The sequence below is a fragment of the Leucoraja erinacea genome, unplaced genomic scaffold (assembly GCF_028641065.1).
Source record: "Leucoraja erinacea ecotype New England unplaced genomic scaffold, Leri_hhj_1 Leri_89S, whole genome shotgun sequence".
NCBI classification, from domain to species: Eukaryota; Metazoa; Chordata; class Chondrichthyes; order Rajiformes; family Rajidae; genus Leucoraja; species Leucoraja erinaceus.
The window spans coordinates 372,273-394,762 of NW_026576839.1; the positions used below are offsets into that span (position 1 = coordinate 372,273).

The 22,490-nt window shown below is 46.7% G+C and overlaps 1 protein-coding gene across 1 annotated transcript in view; it reads left to right on the top strand.

Moving 5' to 3' along the window:
- The window catches only part of eaf2 (ELL associated factor 2), a 40,557-nt gene extending 25,762 nt beyond the window's left edge, over positions 1–14,795 (top strand). Inside the window, exons 5-6 of the mRNA XM_055631767.1 lie at positions 5,349–5,588; positions 13,868–14,795. Of these exons, the coding sequence (XP_055487742.1) occupies positions 5,349–5,588; positions 13,868–13,911 (284 nt within the window). The 3' untranslated portion in view covers positions 13,912–14,795. The remainder of the gene's footprint in view (positions 1–5,348; positions 5,589–13,867) is intronic.
- The last annotated feature ends 7,695 nt before the right edge of the window (positions 14,796–22,490 follow it).

Sequence of the window (22,490 nt, forward strand, 5' to 3'; positions counted from 1 at the left end):
GAGTTACTCCAGCATTTTGTGTGTATCTGCAGTTCCTTCTTGCGTAAACCTCTAGTTAGTTTAGATGATGATGTTAAACACAGAGCCAATAGCTTTTTACTGTACCTCAGTACACGTGACTATAAACTAAACCACCCAAGCAAAATATGAAGTGCTGCTCCTCCAATTGGGAGTGGGACCCACTCTGGCCATGGAGGATTAGATAATTCTGATTTTAACAGTCAGCAGAAAGACCAGGGCTCGAAATTAGCAGTTGCCCGGGTGCCAATGACCACCCAAAGTGCCGCCGGGCAACCTAAACGCCGAGTAATTTTGCCCAGCTTGGCACTGCAGATACTGGTTTAAACCGAAGATAGACACAAAATGCTGGAGTAACTCAGCGGGTCAGGCAGCAAATCTGGAGAAAAGGAACGTGACGTTTCGTGTCGGCAGCGGCTGTCGTGCGGGGCAAAGATACTAGGTGAGGGGTGACGGTGGGTCAGAGTGAATGACGGGCCCCACACAGCACCTCCTCCTCCTCCTCCCGCACCCCGCCCGTCCTGATAGCGGCCGCTGCTTTCGAAACAAACCCTCTCGCACACCGGGGCTGGGAGGAGGGAGGGAGAAATGGGGAGGCCTCCTTTCGCCGTCTGAAGCACCTGCACCGCTCGCCCCCTCCTGTTGGCTGGTGGAGGAGGGGAGACGGTGTGGAGGAGATCCCAACTGCCTCCCCCTTTGGCAGTGGTACTTGGTGGTGGGCAGGGACGGCCAAGGCAGCGGGGCGATGATGCCATCCCTGTCCGATGACTGCCTCTCTCTCTCTCTCTCTCTCTCTCTCTCTCTTCCCCCCCCCCCCCCCCCCCCACCCACCGTATCCTGAGACCCCTCCTCTCCATCCCATACTTATCCCCATTCCCATCTCTATTCAGTCCTCACTGACATCCCCTGTGCTCCCCTCCCCACCTCCCCCCTCCCAATCTATTCATCCTGCGCTGATCACCCTATCCACCTTGCACTGATTCTCCTGCCACTCCCCATCCATCCTACACTGGTCCCCCAATTCATCCTGTATTGGCCCCCCTTCCCATCCATCCTGGGGCCTCTTTGTGGCCTCCGCAGCCAGTCCGATGTTTTCGGGCTCTCTTGCTGGGAAGATGGAACTTCGGCGTCAGCTGAACACTCCTCAGCGGCTTGGAAAGTCTGGAGCGGCCGCTTCCTCCCCGGAGACCGCGGTACCCAAAGTCCTCAGGCCGCTCTGGTTGGAGCTCCGACTCTGGCGATCTCGGATCCCAGGCTCCGCTGTGTTTTTAATCCAGCGCCGCCCGCCCGCGGCTGGACGCCCGCAGCCACAGCTCCTCGGATGTTGGAAGTCGGCGGTCACAGCAGTCTGGAGTGTACCGCACGGCGACCCGGTTAGGGAATCGTCCGCTCCGTGATGGTGTCCCAGCGCTGTGCTGCCGCCGAAGCTGTAGTCCCGGCCGTTCCCGACAGGAAACGCCGCTCCAGTCCGATGGAAGTGGCGAAGAAGCAGCTCGGAGGGAAGCAGCCTCTCCGACCAGAAAGGGACTAGGTGCACTACTGTGCACCTGTTTCCCCGCACCTGTGACTCTCTGTAATCTTCTCAGGAAGTAGAGGCGCTGATGTGCTTTCTTTATAATTGCATCAATGTTCTCGGGAGGGGGAGAGGGAGGGGGAAGGAGGAAGGGGGAGAGGGAGAGGGAAAGGGGGATTATCTTGAGTGAGATTGCAAAATTAAGGTAGGTTTTAAAGCAATTATATTTTCTCCTCCATATGAATAATATCAAACAATTGGAACTGCTTTCTTTTCCTTGATAACAATACTGAAAAATATGTATTCCATAGTTTGCGACTATCATTTAGCATCATAGTTTTTATGTGCACACACTAACACAGTCGAACAGTAACAGGCAATCAAATCAACGCACAAAACATTTTAAAAAAAAAGGTATTGTTTACTGTAAAAACTTACAATATTTTATTTGCAGTGTTTGCATGCTCCTTTATAACATTTTGCATAACATTTTACAGTACAACTTGATTATTAAAACAAGGACAGCTTCAATTCTTGATTTTAAAAAAATGCATACAACAATGATCCCAATCATCCCATTCCAACCACTCATTACTCTTGACTCAACCAAAATTATTTCTGAAATATTGGTCATAAATTAGGTGCAGAAATGCTCCAAAATAAGGCTCAGAATGCACCAGAGAGCATCTAAAACCCCAGAGCGTCCAGGGCCCTTAAGTGGGCCCTGACCCCGGCCGCAAGGGTCTCTGAGCTTTGCGCTTGTGATATGCGCTGTGTGCACTTATTTCACATAAATCTTTTATAATCCTGCCATGCCACCCCCCTTTTTGAAAAGCTTCATACGGGCCTGGTGTGTAATATTTTTGACACTGTCATAGGCCTTTCGTACATATGTTGTCACAACGCACTGTAGTTTCTAAACAACACTTCAGTAATTTTCCTTGCCCTCCATTTCAGAATAATAGTGTTTTAAGCCGATAACTCGACACTAGCACTGGCAATAAATAAAAAGCGCAGCTTTCCAGCCCTTATCTCATTGGCCACGCTCAGCTGCACATCGGTGTCAATCTGGTGGACTCTTCCATCTTCCTCTCGCCGTGGGGGTGGGGGATTGGGAAGGGCCTCACAAGTGGAATAGCCTAGTGCCCTCTTCATCTAAATCCGGCCCTGCATTATGGGCCAAATGCAGGCAAATGGGACTATCTCAGGAAGGCATGTTGGTCAACATGGATGAGTTGGGCTGAATGGCTCGTTTGTATGCTGCATAACTCTGACACAGCGCATGATCCACGAAATTCTGTCTCCTCTTCAAGTTTAAACTTTGAGCTCAAGTGTAAGCATATTGGGCACTCCTACTCTTTCCTCAGGATATGGGATACACCCACAGTTCCCATTGGCAACGGGAATTCTCAGCTGCTCATTTCCTATCTACGGGGATAAACTTTATTCCAGAACCTTTATCACTCATGTATATTTAAACAATGCTTCCCGATCTTTACCATGATTTAACACCAGTTCAAAAAACAAATTGCTAATCACCTACCTGCCTTGGGTAATCAAAAGCTTGTAACTTCTGCTCTCTGATTGTGTGTGCTTTCTTGGTCTCCGATCTGCGCTTTTATACAGCATTTAAATTTCATTATGTATTTGTGTGTTTATTTACATTGTTCGATGGTCTAATTATAATCAAATTATTTCTCAAGATTCCAGCAAGCGTTATGACTAAAAATGTCGTCTCTCCATTCCCTCCACAGATTCTCCAATATTCCCTCCACAGAAGGTTAAAGGGGGACTTGATAAAGGTCTTTAAAATGATGAGAGGGATAGACAGAGTTGACGTGGATAAGCTTTTTCCATTGAGAGTAGGGAAGATTCAAACAAGAGGACATGAATTGAGAATTAGGGACAAAAGTTTAGGGGTAACATGAGGGGGAACTTATTTACTCAGAGAGTGGTAGCTGTGTGGAATGAGCTTCCAGTGGAAGTGGTGGAGGCAGGTTCGGTTTTATCATTTAAAAATAAATTGGATAGGTATATGGACGGGAAAGGAATGGAGGGTTATGGTCTGAGTGCAGGTAGATGGGACTAGGTGAGAGTAAGTGTTCGGCACGGACTAGAAGGGCCGAGATGGCCTGTTTCCGTGCTGTAATTGTTATATGGTTATATGCTTATTCTGCCTGATCTGTTGTCCTTCAGCACTTAATGTTTTGCTCAAGCTTCCAGCATCTGCAGTTCCTTGCGTCTCAACCTTTCTAAGTGATTTTTTTACAATACTTCCTATTCATCTTTCATTGGATGGGTATTTAAATCAAATTTCTAACTCTCATCCAGATCTCACAAATTTCTAACTCCAGACTGAGGGAAAACTGCAACACTGACCAGCTAATAGCCTCACAACCTTCCAGTGTTATTACTGAACTCTTGTTACCTCGCTCGGCCACTCGTTCATTGCCAGTTGCAGCTTGACAATGCAAAGCACCATCAGGCTACACTTATAACTGCTGTAGGTGTTCATTATTTGAGAATTATCCTGAAATATAACGATATCCTCGGTCTTTTCTTCACACTGCAAGCCAGTTTGGTCATCTCAATCCTGTTCCCTCCATTTTCATAACCAAAACTTCAATCTGTCACATTGACTCCATCTGTACATAAGCACTTCACATCATCTTGGGAAAGCTGCCATCATTATCAGGATCATTTATTGCCTGGTCATTCTCTTCTCCCTTCTCCTTTTGGGGAGAAGATGCCAAAATTTAAAGCATGTACTACCAGATTCAGGGACAACTTATCTGCTGTTATCAGATGCTTAAGCTGGGGATAAATTTCCAGATCTTCTAATCTATAACTCTTGATCCCCTTACATTTTACTCACACTTTCTCTGTCGTTGAAACACGATATTCTATTATCCATGAATCCATCGCTTCCAAAGATGCCACCTAACCCACTGAGTTAGGTTGATTATTTGGTAAATCAGCATCTACTGTTCCTTGCATCTACACAACATTCTGCATTTTCCTTTCTCTTTAATGCACTCGTGTACGGTATGATCCGCTTGAATAGTATGTAAAACACAGGTTATCCAATGTGTCTCAGTACTATGACAACATTTATAAAAACATTTAGACAGGTACATGGATGTGACAGGTTTAAAGGGATTTGGGCCAAACGCAGGCAGGTGCGACTAGTGTAAATTGGGCATGTTGGTCGGTATGGCAAGTTAGGTTAAAGGATCTGTTTCCATGCTGTATGACTGATGTTTTAGATTGGGACCCTTCTTTAATATGAAGGGGCCCGACCTGAAATGTTACCCACTGGATAGACTCGGCTTGTACTCGCTAGAATTTAGAAGATTGAGGGGGGACCTTATAGAAACTTACAAAATTCTTAAGGGGTTGGATAGGCTAGATGCAGGAAGATTGTTCCCGGTGTTGGGGAAGTCCAGGACAAGGGGTCACAGTTTAAAGATAAAGGGGAAATCTTTTAGGACGAGAAAAACATTTTTTACACAGAGAGTGGTGAATCTCTGGAATTCTCTGCCACAGAAGGTAGTTGAGGCCAGCTCATTGGCTATATTTAAGAGGGAGTTAGATGTGGCCCTTGTGGCTAGGGGGAATCAGGGCGTATGGAGAGAAGGCAGGTACAGGATACTGAGTTGGAGGATCAGCCATTATCATAGTGAATGGAGGTGCAGACTCGAAGGGCCGAATGGCCTACTGCTGCATCTATTTTCTATGTTTCTATGTTTTGTTTACCAGAGATGCTCCCTGACCCTCAAGCACGTTTATCTACCTTCTATGTTATTCTGTGTTGTAGAGCTGATGGCAGAGGTTGGCGCTATGGACCAGATGAGTTCATCGGATAGTTCGTCGGACTCCAAGGGCTCCTCCTCCTCGAGCAGTGAAAGCTCTAGTGATTCTGAAGACGAGGCGCACAAGCCAGCTCAACCTCTACCTCCCAACACAGTGCCTTCCTCTCATGCCTCTATGCCATTAACATCAACGCCACTACCTCAGGAGGCTGACAACCAACCTGAAGAAACTCTTAACACATTACGTAAGTAACTTGCTTTTCCACTTTTAGGTAACCAAACAAATAATCATTTTACATTTCAGGTGTGTGACACATTCATTGGATAATCGTTTTATTGTTTTCGAAATGTTTAGTTGATTAAGTTATGACATCGGATGAAAGCTGCATACCAAATCTCGTTGCACCTTTGTGTAATGACAATAAAAGATATTATTATTATTATTATAATTCCGACAAGTACAGCACAGGAACACTTCCTTCGCCTACAACGCCTGTGCCAAACATAATGTCAAGATAAACTAACCATCTGCCCACACGTGATTCCTACCTTGCCACTACCTGCATAGAATTTAGGAGATTGAGAGGGGATCTTATAGAAACTTACAAAATTCTTAAGGGCTTGGACAGGCTAGATGCAGGAAGATTGTTCCCGATGTTGGGGAAGTCCAGGACAAGGGGTCACAGCTTAAGGATAAGGGGGAAATCCTTTAAAACCGAGATGAGGAGAACTTTTTTCACACAGAGAGTGGTGAATCTCTGGAACTCTCTGCCACAGAGGGTAGTTGAGGCCAGTTCATTGGCTATATTTAAGAGGGAGTTAGATGTGGCCCTTGTGGCCAAGGGGATCAGAGGGTATGGAGAGAAGGCAGGTACGGGATACTGAGTTGGATGATCAGCCATGATCATATTGAATGGCGGTGCAGGCTCGAAGGGCCGAATGGCCTACTCCTGCACCTAATTTCTATGTTTCTATGTTTCTATATCCATGTGCCTATCTAGAAGCCTCTTAAACCATCATAGTTGTCTCCCTGGCAGTGCATTCTAAGCACCCATCACCCTCGGTGTAATAAATAAATAAATAAATAGGTGCGTAGAAAATTGGAGTGCGGGAGGAAACTGGAGCACCCGGAGAAAACCCACGCAGGGCACGGGATTGAATATAGAAACATAGAAAATAGGAGTCAAACCTAGATTCATAAGACACAATCTGTCACATATATATAGAAACATAGAAACATAGAAATTAGGTGCAGGAGTAGGCCATTCGGCCCTTCGAGCCTGCACCACCATTCAATATGATCATGGCTGATCATCCAACTCAGTATCCTGTACCTGCCTTCTCTCCATACCCCCTGATCCCTTTAGCCACAAGGGCCACATCTAACTCCCTCTTAAATATAGCCAATGAACTGGCCTCAACTACATTCTGTGGCAGAGAATTCCAGAGATTCACTACTCTCTGTGTAAAAAATGTTTTTCTCATCTCATAGAAACATAGAAACATAGAAATTAGGTGCAGGAGTAGGCCATTCGGCCCTTCGAGCCTGCACCGCCATTCAATATGATCATGGCTGATCATCCAACTCAGTATCCCGTACCTGCCTTCTCTCCATACCCTCTGATCCCTTTAGCCACGAGGGCCACATCTAACTCCCTCTTAAATATAGCCAATGAACTGGCCTCAACTACCCTCTGTGGCAGAGAGTTCCAGAGATTCACCACTCTCTGTGTGAAAAAAGTTCTTCTCATCTCGGTTTTAAAGGATTTCCCCCTTATCCTTAAGCTGTGACCCCTTGTCCTGGACTTCCCTAACATCGGCAACAGTCTTCCTGCATCTAGCCTGTCCAACCCCTTAAGAATTTTGTAAATTTCTATAAGATCCCCTCTCAATCTCCTAAATTCTAGAGAGTATAAACCAAGTCTATCCAGTCTTTCTACATAAGACAGTCCTGACATCCCAGGAATCAGTCTGGTGAACCGTCTCTGCACTCCCTCTATGGCAATAATTTCCCCCTTATCCTTAAACTGTGACCCCTTGTTCTGGACTTCCCCAACGTCGGGAACAATCTTCCTGCATCTAGCCTGTCCAACCCCTTAAGAATTTTGTAAGTTTCTATAAGATCCCTCCTCAATCTTCTAAATTCTAGCCGAGTCTATCTAGTCTTTCTTCATATGAAAGTCCTGACATCCCAGGAATCAGACTGGTGAACCTTCTCTGTACTCCTTCTATGGCAAGAATGTCCTTCCTCAGATTAGGAGACCAAAACTGTACGCAATACTCGTACAGCCTGCCAGCGTGGCGCAGTGGTGTCGCAGGTAGTAGATTTTGACACACGGTAAATATATCTTCAAATCAAAAGAAACTCGAAAGCCCAAGCCAAATATAACTTGCTTACTAAACATTATGGTGCCCTGAAATGGGTGGGGGGGGGGGGGTGCTATGTATAAACGCTGCTGTAATTCCAACATGGTGAATAAACATGGTCTTTATTAAAATCTGACAATGTGCACTTTAACCACATGTGATTTTACAAATCTCAAATTGTGGAGTATAGAGGCAAATAAATAAATGAAGGGTCTTTGTCCCAAGCATTATGGAGGCCACTGTAAAAGTTTCCAACGGTGATGCAAAGTGAAGGAAAGACTAGGTGCTGGGAGCTCTCTCGTACCTGCATTAAGGAGGCAATTAAATACATGTGAGCAATTACAAAGACCTGTGAAGCCTTGTGTCCCAAACATTATGGTGCCCTGAAATGAGGAGGACTATGTATAAACACAGCTGTAATTTCTACATGGTGAAACTAAAATGTATAAAAATGGCCTTTAATAGAATCTGACAATGTGCACGTTAAGCACATGTGATTTTTTTTTTCTATTACAAATCTCAAATTGTGGAATACAGAAGCAAATAAATAAATGATTTGTCCCAAACATTATGGAGGGCACTGTTTCTAAGGTTGTCCCGATGTTCCCACTGCTATTTCCACTAGGCCACTGGGGCAAGAGGCAACTACTGTCGGTGACCAGGCAACAGTGCCTTGCCTTTCCACTGTTGGCAAGCGAGAAAAGTAGTTGCCTCTGATATGTGAATGCCAGGCTCTGTGTACTTTGATTCTGTCATTGCATAATCAGTGATGGTTGTACTTTGAACCTGCAAGTGATTAGCCAGTGGCATAACCCACAGTCAACTGTATGACAGTGGAGTTTAGATTTTAAGGATACAGTGCAGAAAACACCCTTAAGCCCGCTGAGTCCGCACCAACCAGCTATCATCCCCGTACACTAGTTCAATCTTAAACATTAGGGACAATTTTACAGAAGTCAATTAACTTACAAACCTGAAGATAGACACAAAATGCTGGAGTAACTCAGGACAGGCTGCCTCTCTGGAGAGAAGGAATGGGTGACATTTTGGATTGAGACCCTTCCTCAGACTGAGAGTCAGGAGAGAGGGAGTCTAGAGATATGGACAGGTAAGGTGTGAAAACGACAAACCTGTACGTCTTTGGAGTGTGGGAGGAATCCGGAGCACTTGGAGAAAGCCCACGGGGTCACAGGGAGAACGTACAAACTGTGTACAGACAGCATCTGTAGTTAGGATCAAACCCGGATCTCTGGCACTGTATGGCAGCAACTCTACCACTGTGCTGCCCACTAAAATTAGTTATAAATATAGTTAAAAGGTTGGGAGATAAACACACAATGCTGGAGTAACTCAGTGGGACAGGCAGCATCTCTGGAGAGAAGGAATGGGTGACGTTTCGGGTCGAGACCCTTCCTCAGACTTAAAAAGATGGGGATGGGCATAGGCCATTTAGTCCGCAGAACACGGCTTGAACAGCGGGGACCCAATTCTAAACACCTGTTTGTTATTGCCCCATAAAATATTTTCAATCTTAGATCTAATGTTAACAATTGAAGTGTTCAAACAAGCTGTAAAGGGCGTAGTAAAGATGTACGAGGATGTTGTCAGGACTCTGGGATCTGAGTGATAGGGAGAGATTGAACAGGCTAGGACTTTATTCCTTGGACCATAGGAGCATGAGGGGTGATCTTAGAGGTGTATAAGAACACGAGAGTAATGGATAGGGTAAATTGAGTCTTTTATCCAGAGTAGGGGATTCCCAGAACGAGAAGGCATAGCTTTAAGGTGAGGAGGAAAAGATTTAATAGGAACCTGAGGAGCAACATTTTTATGAGCTGCAAGAGGAAGTAATTGAGTCGGGTACTATCACAATGTTTAAACATTTGAATAGGATAGGTTTAGAAGAATGTAGGCAAAATGCAGGCAGGTGGGACTGGTGCCGATGGGGCATGCAGGTCGGCATGGGCTGAATGGCCTGTTTCAATAGAATAGAATATAGAATAGAATAGAATAGTTTCTTTATTGTCATTGTAACATGAACCATGTACAACAAAATTTAAAAATGTCAGCCAGTCAGTGCACCATTTAAACATTTCTAAAAGCTAACGATACATACAAGGTAAATATTAAAAAAAGATAAACAATTAAAATGAATATCATGAAAATAGCACGCATAAACACCCAACCCTATATCCTTCTGGCGATTTCACAGTGTACCACAGTCCCTTAGTATGTATCGCACCTGCGTTCCTTGGCGGCTACATTTAGTGCCTTTACAGCAGTGGGGTAAAAACTGTTTTTAAGTCTGTTTGTCCTTGTCCTTGTAGATCCGTACCGTCTGCCTGACGGCAACAGTTCAAACAGGGAGTGTCCGGGGTGGGATGTGTCCTTTATAATACTGGGATTATTTGATGCAGCGGGAACTGTGTAAGTCCTCCAAGGTAAGGAGAGGGCAGCCGACAACCCTCTGGACGTTGTCAATGGCCCTCTGGAGCGCTTTCCTCTGAGCCGCTGTGCAGCTGGTGTACCATATGCATACACAGTATGTTAGGATGCTCTCAATGGAGCACCGATAAAAGGACAGCAGCAGTCTCTGAGTGATGTTATTCTTCCTGAGCACCCTCAGGAAGTGCAGTCTCTGCTGGACCTTTTTCAGCAGCGCAAAGGTGTTCACGCTCCACGTCAAGTCCTCCTCAATATGGATTCCCAGGAAGCGGAAATCCGCCACCCTCTCCACACAGTCCCCTCTGATAATTAATGGTACCATGTCCGTTTTATTCTTCCTGAAGTCTATTATTATTTCCTTTGGCTTTAAGGTGTTGAGGAGCAGGCTATTTTCTCCACACCACACTGTCAGCTGCTGTGCCTCATCCCGGTAGGCGTACTCGTCCCCCCCGGAGATGTCATCCGCAAATTTGACAATGGCGTTGCTGTGGTGGGCGGGGGTGCAGTCATGTGTGTCAGCACGCAGCACTGTGGAGAGCCGGTACTGAGGCTGAGGGCCGTGGATGTGTGATAGCCCACTCTGACTTTCTGGCTGCGACCCGACAGGAAGCTATTTATCCACATGCAGGTGGAGTGTGGAAGTCCCAAGTCCCCCAGTTTGTGGGGAAGGATGGTATTAAAAGCAGAGCTGTAGTCCACAAAGAGCATCCGCACGTAGCTCCCCCGCTGCTCCAGGTGGGACAGTGCAGCATGGAGAGCTGTGGCTACCGTGTCCTCTGTAGATCTATTCGCTCTGTACACAAACTGGTGGGTGTCAAAGCTTCGGGGCAGGAGTGATGTGATATGACCCCGGACCAGTTTTTCAAAACACTTCATCACCACTGGTGTGAGTGCGACTGGCCGGTAGTCCTTGAGGCTGGAGATGTGGGGTTTTTTAGGCAAGGGGACTATGGTTGCGGACTTCAGACAGGGTGGAACAGTGGACTGGGCCAGAGACTGGTTGAAAATCCTCGTACAGGTCCTGTAGCCTTCCTTGGATTGATGGCCCGCAGCGTGCGCCTCACCTCATGCTCTTCTATCTTGAGGGTTAGGCTGCTGTGGACCATGTGGTGTGATGTGGCTGTCTCGGGTGGCTCCACCTCAAAGCGGCAAAGAAGAGGTTCAGCTCCTCTGCCAACGAGGCGTCACCTTCAGCAGCTCCAAGGTTGGTCTTGTAGTTGGTGAGATACTGGATCCCCTGCCACACCTGCCTGCTGTTGTTACTGTCCAGGTGGTCCTCTATCTTCCTCCTGTAGTCTAATTTGGCCTCTCTGATGCCTCTCTTCAGGTTAGCTCGGGCCGTGCTGTATAAAGGCCTATTGCCAGACCTAAAAGCGGTGTTCCTCTCTTTTAACAGCCGCTGGACCTCCCGGGTCATCCAGGGCTTCTGGTTGGGGTAGACCCGGATGCGTTTGTCCACTGTGACCGTGTCCATGCAGTTTTTAATGTAACACAGTACACTGTCTGTGAACACCTCCAGGTCCCGGTGTTCAAACACATCCCAGTTGGTCCTGTCGAAGCAGTCCTGCAGCTGCTGAGAAGCACCATCAGGCCAGGTTGTGATGGTCTTTGTGATGGTAGGAGCGGTTTTCCTGAGGGGGGCATATGCAGAATTAAAAGCAGGGACATATGGTCCGACTGACCCAGGTGTGGTAGTGGTCTAGCCCTGTAGCCCAGCTTGATGTTGGAGTAGACCTTGTCCAGTGTGTTAGCTCCTCTTGTAGCACATTTAACATGCTGGTAGAATTTGGGGAGCATTTTCTTCAAGTCCGCGTGATTAAAGTCCCCTGCTATGATGTGAACACCGTCAGGATATATGCTCTGTTGACTGCTAGTGCTACCATACAAATGTCCGATAGCCGAGTTAGCATTAGCATCCGGTGGTATGTACACAGCAGTTATCATGACAACAGTAAACTCTCTAAGGAGATAAATGGGCCTGCATTTAACAGTCACAGACTCCAGGTTCGGGGAGCAGTGACTGTCCACAATCATTGTGTTTGTACACCAGGTGTTGTTCACGTACACACAGAGCCCCCCACCTCTGCTCTTACAAGAGTCTCTTGTCCTGTCATGACGCTGTGCTGTGTAGCCTGCTAGCTTGATAGCAGAGTCCGGAATGAAAGAATGAAGCCAGGTCTCTGTGATCAACAGGATACAGCTGTCTTTCACGGCGTTGTTAGCTGCAGTCTGTAGCCTCAGTTCATCCATCTTGTTAGCGAGGGATCTGGCGTTTGTGAGAAACAGGCTGGGAAGCGGTGGTTTCAGTGGCTGCCTCCATAGCCTGGCCTGCTCGCCGGCCCTGCCGCCTCGCTTTTGCCTTCTCTCTCTGCGCCGTCTTCGCCTCCTCCCCGCGGGGATGGTGATCCAAGGAGAGTCGGGGCTCCTCGCTATGTCCGCCGGGATCTTATATGAGCGGACAAACTCGGCGGTAACCTCCCGTTCGCGACCGTCTCCAATCCTAAGAAGATCCTGCCGGCCGTAGACGTTGTTCGCCCGACAATAAGTACACAGGGCACAAAACAACACGCACACATACACAAAAAACACCAAGCACTGACCGGGAGGACATCGAGCCGCTGCAACTGTGTGCGCCGCCATTTCCCAATTGTTGGTGCTCAATGCTCTATGACAGAGGGTTATGTTAATGTTTCAACTTTTCTGTGTGTAGTTTTCTAGTTTAATCCCTGAATGGACTTTCAATATTATCCCAAGATGAGAATCTTCAATCTGTGGAAATGGGTTTGTCCCATCTATGGGTTAGCGTTAGCATCTTGATAACTTTGTTCAAATTGGCCATTATTTTTTAAATTGCTATATTTAAGAGGGAATTAGATGTGGCCCTTGTGGCTAAAGGGATCAGGGGGTATGGAGAGAAGGCAGGTACAGGATACTAAGTTGGATGATCAGCCATGATCATATTGAATGGCGGTGCAGGCTCGAAGGGCCGAATGGCCTACTCCTGCAACTATTTTCTATGTTTCTATGTCTATGTTTTAAATTCTAGAGAATATAACCCTAGTTTCCATAATCCCTCCTTACAATTTAATGCCTGTAATCTTGAATCCTGATCTAGATAGCTACTTAATGGCTTGTAAGGCCGATATAACTGTTGACAAGTCAAAATCAAATGACAATATTTACCTCTTCAAGGTTCTTCCCCTTCCCCAGCCCCCCTGCTGTCTCCTCCCACCCTCCAGCCTTCTGGCTAAAACTGTCCCCACCCACCCCTCTGATCAGTCTGAAGAAGGGTTTTGGAAAGAGATTGCCTATTTCCTTCGTCCATAGATGCTGTGCAATTCAGTTTTCCTTGCTTTTCTGTGTAACCTGATTGTACTAGCTATTAATAAAATGCCTCCAGGGAAAGAGATCTTGCTGAGGAAGCATCTTCAGGAAGCATTCAGATGGAGGACACTGAGATGTGAGACACGGTTGTACTCTAAACATCTGCTTGAGGATTTAAATTGCTGGAAAATCTCTCTGTTCATTGTGACACTTGTCAATGGGGGGAAATTGGTATACAATCGGTGATTATACAATGCGTAGCCCGAGGAAGTGTTGAAACATAAGCGTTTGATTGTTATCTTGGACCATTCACTCATGGGCAGGTCCAGGTTTAAGCCCAACCGAAGCTGAAAAGATCTTTGATTTTGTTTTAATCTTAAATCTTCAGGAAGCGATCTGCAACTAAGTGACTCCGGAAGTGACAGTGATTGAGTGAAAGGACTATGTTGTGTATCGAAAACATTTAGCAGACGTTTGGCGCTGCAAAGCAAATTGGGAACCTGCCTTGAAAAGATGAAGACAATGGTGTGTGTGTGTGTGTGTGTATACATGTACATGTTGGTTCAGATAAATATATTTTAATAAACCTTTTTGCAGTAAGGAACTACCTTCTGCCGGAACTGAGGTTGTATAATTGGTGAGTGCGAGAATGTCCAAATAAGTTTATCAAATAATAGTCTATCCTGTTTCCTATTCTCTGCTCGATGATCTGTTAAGAAATAATTGCCTCAGCCAGACTATACATTTCGAACGAAAGTAGTTTAATTACTGGCGGCACAATGCCAGAAACCCAGATTCGATATTGACCATAGGTTTTGTCTCTACAGAGTTTGCACGTTCTCCCTGTGACCACATGGTATCCTCCCACATTCAAAGGTTTGTAGGTGAATTGGCTTCTGTAAATTGCCCCTAGCGTGTTGGAAGTGAAAGTGGGATAACATGGAGCTTGTGTGAACAGGTGATCGACGGTTGCCGTGGGCTGAAGGGCCCGTTTCCACTCTGTATTGCAAAACTAAACAAAGCACCATATCTTGCAGTAATCAGGCCATGGAATTTCCAATCGTTCATTTTACAGATTAAAAATTAAAAGTTCAGATTTTTATATGAAAAAAACCTAGAACCCAACAAGTGGGCCTGCCATCACTCTTGTCTAACCTAATTCATGGAAGATGGACCATATAAGAATCTTGGTCCCTTCTTGATACCAGCAAGGCAGCTCGTTTTGCTAACTGCATGTTTACACCAGGTGTGATCAATTGTATGTAAAGTATATTTTGTGAAATATTTAATAAAGTGCTGTTACTTTGTGTGCAGAACATCATGTAATTGCTGAGTGGATTGTTCGTAGGTTGTGGGAACAGAATTGGGCCGTTCGGCCCATCAATAGTACTCTGCCATTCAATCAAGGTTGATCTATCTTTCCCATCCATTATCCTGCCTAAACCTCATAATCCCTGACACCCATACTAATGAAGAATCTATCTAGCTCTGCCTTAAAAATATCCATTGCCTTGGCCTCCACATCCTGTGGCAATGAATTACGCAGATTCACCACCCTCTGACTAAAGAAATTCCTCCGCATCTCCTTTTATACTGAGGCTATGGCCTCTGGTCCTCGACTCTCCCACTAGTGGAAACATCCTCTCCACTCTATCCAGGCATTTCACTATTCAGTAAGTTTCAATGAGGTCTCCCCAATGAGGTGATATTCTTCTTCTTATCAGGTCCACACACAAGATTAGAAGTAGTCCAGCCAGAGTTGAACACACTTCTCGGCATCTGCATACAATGGTATCTGCCTTGCCGCTTCTTGTGCGTGGTGGTGGAAAGATAGGTGGGAGCAGGGAGGGCTGCGACATGAACACTCTCTCCTTGACCCCGTGAGGTGATGATGAAGAGATACAAGCATGTGAGGCCATATGCAGATTGGAGGAACAACACCTCGTATTTCACTTGGACAGCTGACAACCAGGACGTTTACTTATCTAATTTCAAGTAATCCCTGCACTCCCTCCCCCCATCCTAGTTGTCCTACCAGTTCTACTGTTCGTATCCTTTTGTTAGCACCTCTTCCCCAGCAAACAATGGGCCATTATGAGCCAACCCTCGGTCATCTGTTTAAGAGGGAACTGCAGATGCTGGAGAATCGAAGGTTACACAAAAAAGCTGGAGAAACTCAGCGGGTGCAGCAGCATCTATGGAGCATCTATGGAGTCTGAAGAAGGGTTTCGGCCCGAAACGTTGCCTATTTCCTTCGCTCCATAGATGCTGCTGCACCCGCTCGGTCATCTGTTGCCTGCCTACATTTTCCGACATCTACCCTGGAATGTCACCCTTCCCATTTCTCCAGAGACACTGCCTGACCCGCTGAATTGCTCCAGCGCCTATATCTTTGGTATAAACCAGCATCTGCTGTTCCCTTCTACACTGATTATGTATGTTTTCACAATTGTTAGATTGCTGCCATTGTTAGATTATCATCTCAAAACCAGGCTTGGCTACCTGCAGTACTTTTGAGAGTGTAGTTTATGACTGAACTAAAATTCCTTCGCCTAAAGATATGGTAGATTTTGTTTTTCTTGCAGCTTCTGAATCTGCTAAAGGTTTGTGCTTGCACGACTAATGGATTTCTATGCAGCTATTGAAGAGCGGGCCACAAGGGAAAGCCTTTGAGCCAGTTATATTGGTAATGTATTGGTTGCGAATCTAAATCCTGGAGTTCCCTGTCACACTGCATTGTGCATGCACATTCACCAGGTGGTACGGTGGCACAGCGTTAGAGTTGCTGCCTTACAGCGCCGGAGACCCGAGTTCGATCCTGACTATGGATGTTGTCTGTACGGAATTTGTATGTTCTCCCCGTGGGTTTTCTCCAGGTGCTCCGGTTTCCTCCCACACTCCAAAGATGTACAGGTTTGTAGATTAATTGGCTTTGGTAGTGTGTGTGTAGGATATTTGGTAGGATGTTGTTATGTGGGAAAGGATGGTTGGCGCAGACTCAGTGGGCCGAAGGGCCTGTTTCTGTCCTGTATCTCAAAACTAAACTAAAGGATGACTGCAGCAGTGCACGGCAGCTTATTTTACCATCACAAAGACCACCAGAGTCCAAGCCGGCTGCCTGCCCCTTTACCGGGGTTACGTCTGCGCCCAGGTTGTATGAGAGAGGGACTACACGCTGTCCATTATCAACCTGTGGGATTTACAGGTCCGCTGGACACCGTGTGGGGGGTGGAATGCATCCTTTGTAAGGAAGGGGAAATAGTTAATTGGCGCAGAAACAGTAGAAACATAGAAATTAGGTTCAGGAGTAGGCCATTCGGACCTTCGAGCCTGCACCGCCATTCAATATGATCATGGCTGATCATCAACTCAGTATCCCGTACCTGCCTTCTCTCCATACCCCCTGCTCCCCTTAGCCACCTTTACCGGGGTCTAACTGCCCTCTTAAATATAGCCAATGAAGGGCCTCAACTACCCTCTGTGGCAGAGAGTTCCAGAGATTCACCACTCTCTGTGTGAAAAAAGTTGGGATCTCAGTTTTAAAGGATTTCCCCTGGTATCCTTAAGCTGTGACCTCAGTTGTCCTGGACTTCAGAATTAAAGAATATTTGCTTCACGTGCTATGGTGATGGGTTTACATAAAAACATAGAAAATAGGTGCAGGAGGAGGCCATTCGGCCCTTCGAGCCAGCACCGCCATTCATTGTGATCATTACTGATCGTCCCTAATCAATAACCCGTGCCTGCCTTCTCCCCATATCCCTTGATTCCACTAGCCCCTGTAACTCCATCTAACTCTCTCTTAAATCCATCCAGTGATTTGGCCTCCACTGCCCTCTGTGGCAGGGAATTCCATAAATTCACAACTCTCTGGGTGAAAAAGTTTTTTCTCACCTCAGTCTTAAATGACCTCCCCTTTATTCTAAGACTGTGGCCCCTGTTTCTGGACTCGTCCAACATTGGGAACATTTTTCCCGCATCTAGCTTGTCCAGTCCTTTTACAATTTTATTTGTTTCTATAAGATGCCCCCTCATCCTTCTAAACTCCAGTGAATACAAGCCTAGTCTTTTCAATTGTTCCTCATATGACAGTCCCGCCATCCCAGGGATCAATCTCGTGAACCTATGCTACACTGCCTCAATCACAAGGATGTCCTTCCTCAAATTAGGAGATCAAAACTGTACACAATACCAGGGTCTTATACAACTGCAGAAGAACCTCTCTACTCCTATACTGAAATCCTCTTGTTATGAAGGCCAACATTCCATTAGATTCAGATTCAATTTTAATTGTCATTGTCAGTGTACAGTACAGAGACAACAAAATGCTTTCTTCACTGCCTGCTCTACCTGCACGCCAACTTTCAGTGACAGGTGTACAAAGCCACCCAGGTCTCGGTGTACCTCCCCCTAACCTAACCCCATTGAGATAATAATCTGCCCTAAGAGCTAAATCTAACTTCATCCTAAACATTCAGTGAATTGGCCTCCACTGCCTTCTGTGGCAGATAATTCCACATTCATAACTCTGAGTGAAAAGGCTATTCCTCATTTCAGTCCTAAATGACCTACCCCTTATTCTTAAACTGTGACGCCTAGTTCTGGATTCCCCCAACATCTGAAAGATTTGTCTTGCATCTAGCCTGTCCAATCCTTTAAGAATTTTGTATGTTTCTATAAGATCTCCTCTCATCCTTCTAAATTCCAGTGAATACAAGCGAAGTCGACACATTCATTCATCATGGCTGAACCTAACCCAGTTCTCTTGCCTTCTCCCCATAACCTCCGACACCTGTGTTAATCAAACGCATCTGCCGCTGCCTTAAAAATATCCACTGACGGCCTCTACATCCTTCTGTGGCAAAGAATCCCACAGATTCACCACCCTCTGACTAAAGAAATTTCTCCTAGTCTTCCTAAAAAATCACCTCTAGTCCTAAACTCGCCAATTAGTGGAACCATCCTTTCTACATCCACTCTATTCAAGCCTTTCACTATTCTGTATGTTTCAATGAGGTCCCCCGTCATTCTTCTCAACTCCAGCGAGTACAGGCCAAGTGCCGATAAACGCTCATCGTAGGTTAACCTACTCATTCCTGGGATCATTCTTGTGAACAAGCCCAACACGTCAATTAGTGTCCCTCATTGTAAATGCCGATGTGTTTCCATTGATTGCAACAACTCATTCCGTGGTAACACGTCCGCAAAGCTCCAGGGCCGGATCGTATTCCAGGGCGGCTGTCAGGGCGTGCGCTGACAACTGGCAGAGGTGTTCACCAACATCTTCAACCTCTCCCCGAGTCAGTCTGTGGTTCCCGCCCCCTTCAAAGCTTCCATCATCGTCCCTTCAAAGCTTCCATCATCGTCCCTGTTCCAAAGAAACCAATAATCTTCTGTTTAAATGACTATCGTCCTGTCTCACTGACATCAGCCATCATGATGTGCTTTGAGCGACTAGTCAAAACTCACATCAGCTCCTCTCCCCCTGACACTAAATCTAAATGGTAGCCGACTAGGAAAAGGGGAGATGCAGCGAGACCTGGGTGTCATGGTACACCAGTCATTGAAAGTAGGCATGCAGGTGCAGCAGGCAGTGAAGAAAGCGAATGGTATGTTAGCTTTCATAGCAAAAGGATTTGAGTATAGGAGCAGGGAGGTTCTACTGCAGTTGTACAGGGTCTTGGAGAGACCACACCTGGAGCATTGCGTACAGTTTTGGTCTCCAAATCTGAGGAAGGACATTATTGCCATAGAGGGAGTGCAGAGAAGGTTCATCAGACTGATTCCTGGGATGTCAGGACTGTCTTAGGAAGAAAGACTGGATAGACTTGGTTTATACTCTCTAGAATTTAGGAGATTGAGAGGGGATCTTATAGAAACTTACAAAATTCTTAAGGGGTTGGACAGGCTAGATGCAGGAAGATTGTTCCCGATGTTGGGGAAGTCCAGGGCAAGGGGTCACAGCTTAAGGATGAGGGGGAAATCCTTTAAAACCGAGATGAGAAGAACTTTTCTCAGACAGAGAGTGGTGAATCTCTGGAATTCTGCCGCAGAGGGTAGTCGAGGCCAGTTCATTGGCTATATTTAAGAGGGAGTTAGATGTGGCCCTTGTGGCTAAGGGGATCAGAGTGTATGGAGAGAAGGCAGGTATGGGATACTGAGTTGGATGATCAGCCATGATCATATTGAATGGCGGTGCAGGCTTGAAGGGTCGAATGGCCTACTCCTGCACCTAATTTCTATGTTTCTATGATACCTTGGACCCTCTTCAGTTTGCGTATAGACCAAACGGCCACGGGCGATGCCATCGCCACGGTTACTCACACTGCGCTCACCCACCTGGACAAAGGAATACACGTGTGAGAATGAATGCTCTTCATTGACTACAGCTCGGCATTCAACACTATCATTCCCTCAAAACCCGTCCCCAAGCTCCTTGATCTTGGACTGGAGATCTCCATCTGCGGCTGGATATTCGACTTCCTGATGGGCAGGCCCCAGGTGGTGAGAATCGGCCGCCACACCTCTTCCTCACTGATCCTCAACACAGGGCTGTGTGCTCAGTCCTCTCCTGTACTCCCTGTTCACGCACGACTGTACTGCGAAGCATTCGTCCTAAAGTTTGCTGACGATACGACCACCCTGGGCCTCATCACAGACAACAATGAAACCTCCTATAGAGAGGAGGTAAAGGAACTAAACAGCTGGTGCCAGGAAGATAACCTCTCTCTCAATGTCAGCAAGGATTGATCGTGGAGTACAGGAGACAGCAGGGGTGTGGACACCTCCCCATCCACATCGGTGATGCTGAGGTTGAAAGGGTCAGCAGCACACCACTGAGGACCTCTCTTGGACACTGCACACAGACACACAATAACAAAGAAAGCCCGCCAGCGGTTCTTTTCCTGAGAAGACTGAGGGCGTTTGGCATGAACGCCAGCATCCTCACAAACTTCTACAGATGCACCATGGAGAGTCTGCTGACGGGCTGCATCACAGTGTGGTATGGGAACTGTTCTGTCTCTACAGGCACAAATCATTACAGAGAGTGGTGAAGGCAGCACACAGCACATCACTGGCACTATAAACCCACTGACTCCCATGGCTATCTATCTAGACTACATTTCTTCCCACCCTGCTTCCTGTAAGGACTCCATCCCCCACTCCCAATTCCTCCGTCTACGGCACATCTGCTCCCAGGATGAGGTGTTCCACACCAGGGCATCAGAAATGTCCCCATTCTACAGGGAACGGGGGTTCCCCTCCCCTACAATAGATGGGGCTCTGACCAGTGTCTCTTCAATACCCCGTAACACTGCTCTCTCTCTCCCCATCCACCCACTTGTAGCAAGGGCAGAGTCCCCCTAGTCCTCACCTTCCACCCCACCAGCCGTCACATACAATAAATAGTCCTCCGTCAGTTTTGCCGCCTCCAAGGTGACCCCACCACTCGCCACATCTTCACATCTCTCCCCTTGTCTGCTTTCCGCAAAGACCACTCCCTCCGTAACTCCCTGGTCAATTCTTCCCTTCCCATCCGTACCACCCTCTCCCCGGGCACTTTCCCTTGCAACCTCAAGAGATGCTACACTTGTCACTTTACCTCCCCCCTCAACTCCATTCAAGGACCCAAGCAGTCGTTCCAGGTGCGACAGAGGTTCACCTGCATCCCCTCCAACCTTGCATGCGCTGCTCTAGATGTCAGCTGATCTACATCGGTGAAACCAAGCGGAGGCTTGGCGATCGTTTCGCCGAACACCTCCACTCGGTCTGCAATAACCAATCTGATCTCCTGGTGGCTCAGCACTTCAACACCCCCTCCCCTTCCGAATCCGGCCTTTCTGTCCTGGGCCTCCTCCATGGCCAGAGTGAGCACCACCGGAAATTGGAGGAGCAGCGCCTCGTATTCCGCTTGGGCAGTCTGCACCCCAGCGGCATGAACATTGACCTCCAATTTCCGGTAGCCCTTATTGTCTCCACCCCTTCTCAGCTCTCCCTCAGCCTTCTGGCTTCTCCTCTTCCTTTCTCCTTTCCCCCCCCCCCCACCCTACATTAGTCTGAAGTAGGATTTCGGCCCGAAACGTTGCCTATTTCCTTCGCTCAATAGATGCTGCCGCACCCACTGGGTTTCTCCAGCGCTTTTGTCTTCCTTCAATTTTCCAGCATCTGCAGTTCTTTCTTTTACATCACTGGCAACTGTCTCCCGGCCATTCAGGACATTTTTTCACAGGCGGTGCCTGCGGAAGGCACACAGCATCATCAAGGACCACAGCCACCCAGCACGCAGACTGTTCTCCTTGTTGTCGTCAGGTAGGCGATACAGGAGCATGGCTGCACGTACCACAAGACTTAAGAACAGTGTTCACCATCAGGCCATCAGGCTTCTCAACTCATAAACACATCATATATGTTGATTATTTTATTTATTATTGTCTTTTACCTACCGATGTCACTTTTATCTTATTTTATCTTATTTTTTTTATCCTTGTAAGGGACAGAAGTTTAGGGGTAACATGAGGGGGAACTTCTTTACTCAGAGAGTGGTAGCGGTGTGGAATGAGCTTCCAGTGGAAGTGGTGGAGGCAGGTTCATTGGTATCATTTAAAAATAAATTAGATAGGCATATGGATGAGAAGAGAATGGAGGGTTATGGTACGAGTGCAGGCAGGTGGGACTAAGGGAAAAAAAGTTGTTCGGCACGGACTTGTAGGGCCGAGATGGCCTGTTTCCGTGCTGTAATTGTTATATGGTTATATGGTTAATATCATTGCTGAGGTGACCCGTTGTCTTGTCAAACACATTTCATTGTACCGTTGACCCTGTGTTAACCTACACATGACAAATACAACTGAACTGAAACTGAAGTTGCGCCTCCTCATTTGCATTCTGAAGGCGTTGAAACCGAGTGCAATTTGGAAAGGTCCTCTCAGGCATAATTATCATAATTAGACAAAGACTCATGCGAGACTTGGCTGCCTTTATTAAAGTCCGGTTCAGTTTGTTCGCAGCTG